The sequence below is a fragment of the Pteropus vampyrus genome, unplaced genomic scaffold, assembly GCF_000151845.1.
Source record: "Pteropus vampyrus isolate Shadow unplaced genomic scaffold, Pvam_2.0 Scaffold369, whole genome shotgun sequence".
NCBI lineage: Eukaryota > Metazoa > Chordata > Mammalia > Chiroptera > Pteropodidae > Pteropus > Pteropus vampyrus.
This window is the reverse complement of record NW_011889150.1, coordinates 116,788-127,054: the sequence shown is the minus strand read 5'-3', so window position 1 is coordinate 127,054 and position 10,267 is coordinate 116,788. Positions and strand designations below refer to the sequence as shown.

Genomic DNA, 10,267 nt, shown 5'->3' with positions numbered 1-10,267 from the left:
GGTGCCAGCAGTGGGTACCGTTTGGGCCTGGCATTGGCCTCTAGTCCTCCTGACTTGAGGAGCATGGCTGTCCTGACCCCAAACATGCCGTCTCCCTGTAACTCCTCTGAGAGATCAGAGCTTCCGGAGTTGGGGTGCTGGGGTGCTGGGCTGGAGAGGGGACAGCACACACCAGCGTCCGGCCTCCGAGCTGTCCGCGACAGCTGTCCTTGCTGTCTCTCCCCCTGGGCGCAGTGAGGGTGGCTCCCGTCAGCCCCAGGGTGGGCACGCAGGGCGCCTCCCCCCACCCCACTTCCTGAGATGGTCTTCGCATCTCCAGAGCACATGTTCAGATCTGCTTGGGGGTCACCATTCCTGTCCTTGGAGTTCGAACATTTCCAAAGATTGTCGTGTAACAAGGTTCGGAAGCTGTTCCGGTGTTATCCCTTTTGAATGAAGAGCAAGGCTTTGTCACGGAGTCAGTGGACCCGGCGTTACTGGTTTGTGTCGTGCTTTGACAGTCGGCCTGAGGGCCACGCTTTGACGGCACCAGTGCCAGTCCCTTCCGTCAGCCACGGTGGCGTGCCCAGCCATGTGCCTCTTACTGCCAGCCATCTACACCACTTGTCAAAGCCACTTTTAAGGAGCAGTGTCATCGCTGGACGTTTGGCCAGTTTTCCTTCTCTACCTGAGAGAACGTGGAGAGCCTCGGGCAGCCCGCGGCGGCCTGCCTCAGGTCTGGCTGGAGGACGCGTCCCAGTCCCATCTCCACAGTCAGCCGAGTGCCCGGAACGGAAGTGGCTCCACGGGCAGCCCGAGAGTGGGCCTGAGAAACGGCTGTTCGCATTTCGAGCACCTGGCCAGGAATGTCTCTGAAGGCATGTCTGCGTGTCATTGTCCCGCCAGCGCCCCAGGGCACTGCTGTGGGCCGCACCCCGGGGCCGTGCGCCTTTAGCGCCCAGGCCGGCGTGGTATCTGGGAGAGGCGGGCTCTCCCGTTCTCGTGATGTAGTGCTGCGGTCCCTGCCTCACGGCCGGCTCTCGGGGGAGGCCACCCGTGAACCGGGGCAGCCGGGCCAGGCACCCTGCGGCCGAGGTCGGTGTCTGCCGTGTGGCACTTGGGGACAGTTTTTGTAATTCTCCGACGGGTCTTGTATTTTTTGTTTCAGCAAATAAAATGAACCTGTGACGGAATTAAACCATCTCTTTTTAAAGTAAGGAACCGTGGTTTTACGGTTTGCAAGCCGCTCCGTGCGGACTCTGAGTGTGAGTGTTCTCGTGGTGATGTGAGCAGCTCCTGAGCCAAATGCTTTCTCTGTCCTCCAGATGGACTTTCTGGCCGAGACCAGCCCGTGGAGCTGCTGAACCCCGCCCGCGTGAACCACGTGCCTAGCTCGGGTAAGTCGGCACCCTGCTCGCCCAGGGCTATCTCGAGGCTCCGCTTTGTTAGGGGAGCAGGGAGGAGAGGCGGTTGCGTTATCAGCTCCATGAGTGGGGCGCCCTTTCCCCGGGGTAAACAGGCCGCCCGCCCTGGGGAGGAGGTGGGCATGGGCTCGGCGCGGTTCCGGGGCCAGATGAATGGGCCCCTCCTGTGGGCCGCGGCGGCTGAGTTCCGATGTGCACTCGGGCCCGGCGTTGGCGCCGGTGTGGCCGCCGCTCGCCAGCCACAGGACCACGGGCGGACAGCGCTCGGCCCATGGCCCAGGCCTTCCGCTGGCGAAGCGGGTCCCTGCAATTGTCCCCTAGCTCCTTTTGCTTCTTCAGCTGACAGAAAGGCGCTCACCGTGGTTAGCGATCTCTCCTCCCACGTGTGCTGCGTGCGTGCACTGCGCTTGAGCAGCGTGCTCCAGATCTACGCGGGCACGAGATTTCGTGTCTCCCTTTCCTGTCGAGCACCTCTGCCCTCAGCGTGTCCCAGGTGTCAGCTCGGAGTGGGTGCTGTCAGCTTTTCACAGGCCACTGGGCCTTGGTGAGAATAAACCCCCCAGAGCCCAGGGCGTGAGCGAACTGTTGCCGTGCTCCACGCTCTAAAGCCAGTGTTTCGAGGCAGCGCTGCGGGCCTTGCCCTCACCACGTCCCAGGGGCCTCTGTGTCTGCGGCCCCTCCTGGACTCCACTGCCTCTCGTCCCCCCATCCCCTTTGGAAGAAGGCAAAGCTCGAGGCAAGGCTGGGGTGTCCCAGAGAGGTACCCGTGTTTGCTGCGTCACCCAGGCCCCTCCTGGCGTTCCCCAGCGCCAGGCTCTGCAGTCTCCCAGCTGCTCCTGGAAGGCGCGGTCCCTGGGCTCAGCTCGGGCCCCTGCGGGGGCGCCGGTCTCCCCATCTGCTGCTCCCATGCCCCGGCTCACCCCCCGCCTGTCCAGCAGTTGACACTGTACCCCAGGACCCGGGGTGGGGCGGGCGCTTCAAACAGCAGACAGACGCCTGCTTGGACCACCCGACGTCCCTCCCTCGTCCCTCGCGACCCCGTCGCCACTGTCCTTCTGTTTAAGCGCGAGTCCTTGTGCGCTGGGCAGGCCGAGGCCGCTGCCGGGTGCCCGCCCAGCTGGGGACACAGGGAGGGCCGTCGCAGGTGGCTCCGTGGGCGGGGGGCCGGAGGAGGCGGGCCTGATGTGTGTTCTGGCCCGGGCGGCACGCTGGGCCTGCGGAGACCAAGCGCGGGGTGCCTCGCCCCGTGTGTGGACGGGCCCTGCCCTTGTTGAGGACGGAGGGGACCTAGGACCCTGTGGGCCCCTGGCTGGGGCCGCAGGCCAGCTCCTCAGTGTCCCAGAGACGGGAGGGACGGTCCTGGCTGACCTGCAGGGCCCTCAGCAAGGTCTGAGTAGTTCCTGGGTCAGTGCCACCTTCTAGGGTCCCACTGGTGGGTACCGAGGACAGTTGTGGCAGAGCTGTGACAGTGCCTGGTCAAGGTCCTTGGACAGTCCCTGCAGTCCCTTAAGCGCCCCTCTCCCTTGGGGATTGCCCACCTGAGGAATGATGCCCGGGGAAGGGGCCCCAAGAAGTTGTGGGGAGTCACTTAGCTTCCCCGTGACCAGATTTCTGTTGGTCAGTCGGAAGATGGCGAGCGCTTCCTGGTGTTTCGGCATTTTTGTTGGCACCGTGGGTGGTGGGTGTTTGCTGCGTGGCCCTGGACCAGCCTCGGACCGGCCCTGGACCGGCCCTGGACCAGCCCTGGACCAGCGTGGGGGCACTGCCATGAGCGGCCGGCACAGGAGGCTCATGGTGGTGGCAGCCAGCTCAGGTGCAGACGCGGCATGCCGCTGGCCTGGAAGCCTCGCAGTGAGGGCCGTCCTTTACTCCCCACTTGGCCATAGCAGCCCTGCGAAAGACGCCCCCCCGAGAACCAGTCATCGCAGGTCACGTGGTTTTGAAAGTCAATATAAAAACATCCTCGAAGGCACGTTGAGGAGCTGGGAGTGGGAGCCTGTCCGCAGCATTTTCAGGCTCTCACGTTTTCTAAGAGCAGAGTTTAGTCGTAACCGCTCCTGGCACTCGGGCGTGAAAACAAACCGACTCCTCCGCGTACCTGACATGTATGTGACTTCCAGGCATCACTCAGCGTGCACCACGGGGACGCGTTGTCTTGAACACGCAGCATTTGCTCAGAGTAGGAAAGGCCCCGGGGGCCTCCCCCCTCCCCCCACTCCTTCGCCACGGGGCCCTCCCTGGTCCCGGGGGGTGGCGCTCAGCGCAGCTCCTGCCGAGGCTGGTTCTCTCTGGCAGAGCTGGGCGCCAGGCAGGGCCGCTCCGCTCCCAGCCTCATCCCTGAGCTGAGGTGCTGGGCCACGCACGGGAGTCTCCGGCCTGGGCCGGGGGCAGCGTTTCCTGTGCCGCGCCCCCCACCCCAGATTCGCGAGCTCCTGCGGGCGGTCCCCACGTCTGGGTTCAAACACAGAATCCTGGGAGGAAAACGCCAGAATGCCGTTTATTTTGGATCATTTCTGATTTTTTTACCTTTCCCCTTATTGTATGTAAACAAGCCTTTCCCTATTTTGTTTTTTTTCTTGTTTTAGAATTTGTAATTGTAAGATAGTTCTGTCATAAAAGAGAAAAAGCAGCCACTCACCTACCGCCGAGGTACAACAGGTGTCCCAGTCCGATTACGTTACGCTAGCATCTTGCTCGCTGGTTTTGCAGACGTGGAATGGCACGTTAGGGACAAGACCACACCCTTCGCCCCTTCCCAGAGGTCATTCTCTTTCTCCCCGGGCGGGGCAGGGTCTTGGGGCACAGACAGCGTGGCTGGGCGGGTGTCCACAACGTCTGGGAACCACAGCTCAGAGTTGGGTGGGGTGAGGTGCTGGAGTTTGAGCACAGAGAAGGGAAGAGGTGGCCACTTCCACCTAGGAGAGCAGACTCGCCCCTGTCCCTGGATCGCACACCCCCCTCTGGCATGCGCGAGGGTTACAGGGGACTCAAAAACCATTCATCATTCGTTTCTGAATCATTGTCATCTGTTTGAAGTAACAGTCTTTTTCCCGATTCTGAAAGTAACCCGTGTTTGTCATAGACGTTATACAGCGTGTGCTGCTGTTGGTTTCCAGAATCAGAAGGTGACCCCGCTCAGTGCCGGGCAGTGTAGACGCTCGTCAGCCTGACTGAGCAGAGGAGGGGTGCGAGGGGACACCCCAGAGCGCAGTGGAGGGAAACGGCCCGAGTAGCAGCAGGACCCGCGTCGGCACCTATTACCCAGATGGCAGGCCACAGGGTCCCCGCCCATCCCGCGGTGACGCGTCCCATGACTCGCTCTGTAGCGTGTCCGTCCCACACAGGAGTGTGGGGTCCCTAGAGGCACGGTGGCCGTCCCAGGCCACCAGACGGAGCAGGGACCCGTTTCTGCTCTGCAGGTGTTCCGCTGGGGAGAGAGCCTCAGGGAACATGGGGACCCCCCGCACCCGGCGGGGGTGGCGGCTGCCTTCAGGGCTGGGATCCTCCTGGGGAGCGTGCCCTGCAGGTTGCTCAGAGGTGGGACGCCGGCCCCATCGCCGTCGATACGGGTCCCCTGTCAGAGCGGGGGAGGTGTTTCAAGGCTATAGAACAGAGGTGCGATTTCGAAGGAAACTCTGGGACCGTAAAGAAACCAGGAACTTTGGAGACCTCACCCAAAGTCCTAAGGGAAGCAAGGTCGGGCCTGAGCCCTGGATTCCCAGATCGAAAGGGGTCTCGGAATGGAGGTTCCTGAGGCCACTCTGAAGCTGTGAAGGGGGAGTCGGAGGCGAGCTGCTCCCGGGCGTGTGCTGCGTGTCCTGGGTGGGTTCATGGAGGGGGACGTGAGACAGATACAGGCAGGGGCCATGTGGGGCCTCGGGGAAGGTTCAGAAAACCTGCCTGCGTTGGCTGGACGCTGTCAATCACATTAAGAAACGTCTGCTGGCGACCCAGCTGTACCATCGTTGTCCCTGGACACTCCTTCGTGCATTTCCCTGTAAAGCCGGGTTCCTGGGTGGGGCACGATGAAGGAATGGTTAGTGGCCGCTTTGGTGGCACTAAGTGTGACTCCTGCTGGGCACCAGGCAGGGGCTGCAGCCCGAGGGCAATCACGGCCGCGTTGGTGGAGGCCGTGTCCGTGTCTGTGCCGTGCTGTGCAGGTTGCGTTTCGGGCCCCTGGAGAATGCCTCGTTGTCACTGGGGAGAGCCGCTCAGGGCAGCGGTCCCTGTCCTGCACGTCCTGCTCAGTCACCGCCTGGTCACTAGTGGTGCTGCAGAGGAGCCCTCAAACCCCAGCCCCGCAGAGATGAAGATGTGTGGAAGGCTCACCCCGCACCTGCATTTCTGACGCCCCCAGCACGGCCCTTCCTGGTCTCCCCGCCGCCCTCCTGGGGTCCTCCTTGCACCCTCAGAGCCCTGTTTTCTGTGCGTTTGCTCTGGCCCTCCCGTCCGATGGGGAGCCCCTGAGGGCCGCCCCTGTGTCCAGGCGCGCTGTGCTGCCGGGAGCTGCATCTCTCCCGTGGCACGGAGGCGGGACATCTTCCTGTCCCGTCTCTTCTCCCGGCTCCATCAGGGAGCATTCCATCCCCGCCCCCGCTTTGTGAGGGATCGGGACCCGGCCCAGCTGAGCTGCGGCCAGCCAGGGAGCCAGCAGAGCTGGGGCCAGTGTGGCCCAGCAGGTGGCAGGTCTGCTGAGCCCGGCTGCGCTCAGGGTCACATGCTGCTCAGCCTGGCAGAGGTGTCAGATGACCGGGAAGTGGAGCAGGTGTCTGTGACACTCCCCACCCCTCTTGGGTTTCATTGCCCTGGGCTGGCTGGTGCCCTCCAGTCTGCCGGTCCCCAGCCTCCCTTCCCTGTCCCACCCCCCCAGCCCAGGCGCTTTGGCAGTGACACCCCAGGACTCACTGTGTCGAGGGTAGCGGAAGCGGCGTGCGGGAGGCCCGGCCACAGCCCGGCTCTGAGCGCAGCGAGAGCCGAGCCCCACGGCGTCCTCGCTGCCCGGGCCGTGCCTGGTGAGGGCGGAGCACGGCTGCCTCTCGCGGGTCGGCACCGGCCTGCCCGGCACCGAATACTGCGTGTCTGCAGGTCAGGAGCCCCGTGTCTGCTGCCCAGGTGGCTGGTGGTGGACTCACCACTGGGACGTGAGACCCGGCCAGCCACAGGCCTCCTGGCGGCCACTCACCTGGCAGAGGGGTCGGCGGAGGGGCCGAGGCCACCCGGGGGTGGTGGGGATGGGCGTGTTGGCCGGGTGCCCCCAGCCCTTACTCGCAGCCCCCTGCCCTCATCTCAGAGGGGGGAGGTGACCCCGGCACGGCTGTGAAGGGAGTGACATTTGCCTTCTGGTGACGACGTGACCTTTGGCCTGGCACATGGACCCCGGTGCATGACTGTGAATATGACTGCGTCTGGGCAGCTTCTCAGGGGCTGGAGGCTCATCTTGGCGTTGGTGGCCCAGACGCCCCTTCCCCGCCACGGGGTGTGAGTAGGGTCCTGGCATTTCCCCCCGCCCCGTGAGGCAGGTGCCCCCTCTTCCCCCTTGTCGTTCGGACTGAGAACTGGTTCTCTGTGTTCGTTGGTGATTTTTAAAAAACAATTCGCCCACCGTTTTAGTGGGATTTGGGGGAGCCAGCTGTCTGACGGTGTTCAGTCTGCCCTTTGTAGCCAGAAATGCCCCGCCTGGCATTCTGCCCAGCATGGCCGGGTGTGGGGTGTCTCAGGGTCCCCACTGGACGGAGGCGGGCAGAGGTCTCCCTCCCTGGCCTGGGGCAGCGGTGCTGAGGCTGTCCACAGTGCACAGGCCGTTTGATCCGGGTCGTTTAGTGGTGGTGTTGCCATGGCCCCAGGGCGTGAAGCGGGGCTGGAGGGAGGGGAGTGGACACGGACTCTGCAGATGTCTCACCGGGCCCCGGGCATAGGAGGCCAGTGTGCTGAGGCCGCGACGGGCGGCTTCCCCGTCTCATGGGAAAAGTGGCAGTGGTGGCGGTGACCTTAACGTCTGTGACGTCTGTGTTGAGCCGGAAAACAGACCCGTCCTCTCATCCTTGTGGGTATTTGAAAGTCCTGAGTGACGATTAGGAGGAAGGGACTTTTTCAACTCCGAGTTTTGTTGTCTTTGTGAATGACAAGTGTCGTCCCCGGCCGTGCGTGTGGCTGCACGGTGACACCTGTTGGGGAAACGTGTGTGTCTTCTTTCTCCCGTCTTTTGGTGCCGGCTCCGTGTGCTGGGCTTCAGGGTGCGGGGTGCAGCGAGAGGGAGCGGAGCCTGTGGGTGGTGCCGGGTCCCCGGAAGTGCTGTTTCAGAGGCGGCCCTCGGCAAGGCTTTGTCCCCGTCCTCGTTACTGTCGGTGAGGTGATTCTGGCTTCCCAGGGCCACACCGTACCGTGAGGAAACGCTGTGGTCGCTGTCAGGGCGGGGCCCTGCCGCGGTGGGTGCCGACCTGCACACCACAGACCCACCCAGGCCCTCTGCAGGCAGCCACGGCGGCCCCTCTGGTGGCCTCGGGCGGGGTGGGCAGGGGGCAGGAGCGAGCGGGAGGAAGCCGCACCGTTGGGGCCACGAGTGTCCACCGAGCATTCTTCCTGTGGTCAGCCTCCGGGAGGGGCCCCCGGAGGCCCGTGGTGGCCGTCCCGCGGTTTCTCCACCCCCCTGAGACCCTCCGGGCGTCAAGGGCAGCTCTGGGACCAGCGTGGCTGTGCAGACCGCATGGGAGCGGGCCGCTCAGCCCGTCCTGTCCAGCTTCATAGTTGTCCTGTCTCAAAGAGCCAGCTTCTGCCCCGGTGGATCTCTGTTGGACGTTCATTTTCGATTTCATTAATTCCTGTTCTGACGTCCGTTCTGCTCTTTTAAGGGGCTTTATTCAGATATTCGCGTTCTGGATTCTGAGCTACAGCCTTTAGCACGTTATTTTTAGGTTCTCTTCCTTTCGATGCCAGCAGTCGGTCACATACTGCTGCGTACAAACGGGGCCGCTTCTGATGAGTTCTGATCTGTAGGACTTAATTTGTAGCTTCTTTAAAATTTGTTTGATGGTTCTTTTCTGAAAAAAAAAAAAAAAACAAAAAGAAAACCGTGGTGTTGAGGAGTGTTTTCATCCCAGGTATGAAGTTTTTTACGTAGCTTTTTCGGCGTGGGTTCCCGTTCTCTGTGTCACGGGCAGGGATTGTCGAGACTTGCCGTGCAGCCGTTTTCCTGACTCCCTGTGTGCCGGAGGAGACTCTGTCCTCCACTCGTTGGTGCTGCGTTGCAGACGAGCCCGTTAATTCACACTTGAGCAGCAAACTCTGCAGATCATCAGAATATGTCAGAAGGTGGTTGGTGCTCTGGGGAACCACCGGTCAGGACATTCCTGTGGGTGGGCGGGTGTCTGCTTTTTACATGGTCAAGGCCTGGGCTCCTCCCTCCCTCCCTCCCTCCCTCCCTCGCACTGCCTGGGCCTTCTAGGAGCCAGCCACGGCCCTCGGCGCTCAAGACCCCCAGATTTATGAACGAAACGTCCCTGAATATGTGGAGCTCACATCACACCTGGGCAACAGGGCAATGGTAAATAGGTGAGGAAGCGGGGAGGAAGCGGGGCGGGGGAGGGGCGGTCGTGCAGAGGAGCAGCAGGTCAGGACTGAGGGAGGAGAGTGGCCAGTGCAGAGCCCCGAGGTGGGGGTGCTGGGGACCGGCCAAGTGGCAGGAGAGGTCAAGAGTTGGGCCATGTGGCTGGAGAATAACCGTGCTGGGCTCTTGCAGGCCATCGTGAGCTAAGGCTTTTGCCTTTGAGTGACTGGGGCGTGACACCATTGACCTCTTGTTAGAGAATGAGGCTGGCCGCAGGACGCAGGGAGGGACTGGGGTGGGGACAGGGTGCGGCGAGAACTGCTGAGGTCCCAGACACTGTGCTAGGGTTTACTGAGCTTGTAGATGGGCTGCCGGCCAGGGAGTGACTCTGGGCTGTGGGGCTTGGAGCATCCGGTGGCAGGGTCTCCAGGCATTGCGGACAATGTGGTGGCCGAAGCTGACCTCGGCGGAGGAGAGGGCTGGGGTTGGGCGTGTGGATTGTCGACGCGTCAGCCCCTTAGAGATGTCGAGGGGACAGCGTGTGCATGAGCCCGTTGTGGTGGATGTTGTTCACACGCGCACACAGGCACACAGCGCTCACCTGGGGGAGGTGGCGGTTTTCTGCCGGGTCACCCTTCGCAGGGTGTCACTTCGTCTCAGGCGGGGACTGTGTCCAGCTCGGATGCCCCCACACCTTCCATGGGAGAGCGCAGCCTCCCAGCCCCGGGCCCCTCACGCCTACGCCAGTGCTGGTGGTCCCTCTCCAGGGGACAGCCCTGGCCCTCATCAGGCACCAGCTCCCTGGCCCCTCGCTTGCTGACAGCACTGCTCTGGGGGTGCCCGAGGCTGTGGGGGCCACACACTCTTAGAGGTCGCACGCACATCAAGTGGCTGAATTCCTAACAGGTGTCCCAGGTGTTCCTTCAGACCCCGAATCTGAACCTCACCCCGCTCTCACCCCAGCACGCATTGAGGTCCCACATTTCCAGCGCCTGCGGGACTTCCCCCACCCCACCCCACCCCACCCCACCCCGCACCCACAAGCCCAGGAAAGAGGCTGCGTTCCTTGTTGGACATGGGGGCTGCCTGGGAGGCGTGTGGGACCAGCGCAGCCCCCCCCAGGGGCCTCTGGTGGGCGTCTCTGCCTCTCACTCCGAGTGGAAGAAACACCTGTTTTTAAATATTTCAAGTGTCATTGTTAAGTAATAATGGTCCCTATTGCAACCCAGCTGCTAGGCAAAATACACGGCCAGACATTTGGAGGCTGCTAAGAAGCGACTTCTGAAATGCGCCCTGCGCGTCATGGAGACTTGGCCCACGT

General features: G+C 62.6%; 1 protein-coding gene across 1 annotated transcript in view; it reads left to right on the top strand.

Annotated features, from left to right (window-relative positions):
* The window catches only part of LOC105305213 (histone deacetylase 4), a 211,788-nt gene that overhangs the window by 92,170 nt on the left and 109,351 nt on the right, over positions 1-10,267 (top strand). The window contains exon 3 of the mRNA XM_023523003.1: positions 1,305-1,376. Coding sequence (XP_023378771.1) covers positions 1,305-1,376 — 72 coding nt within the window. The remainder of the gene's footprint in view (positions 1-1,304; positions 1,377-10,267) is intronic.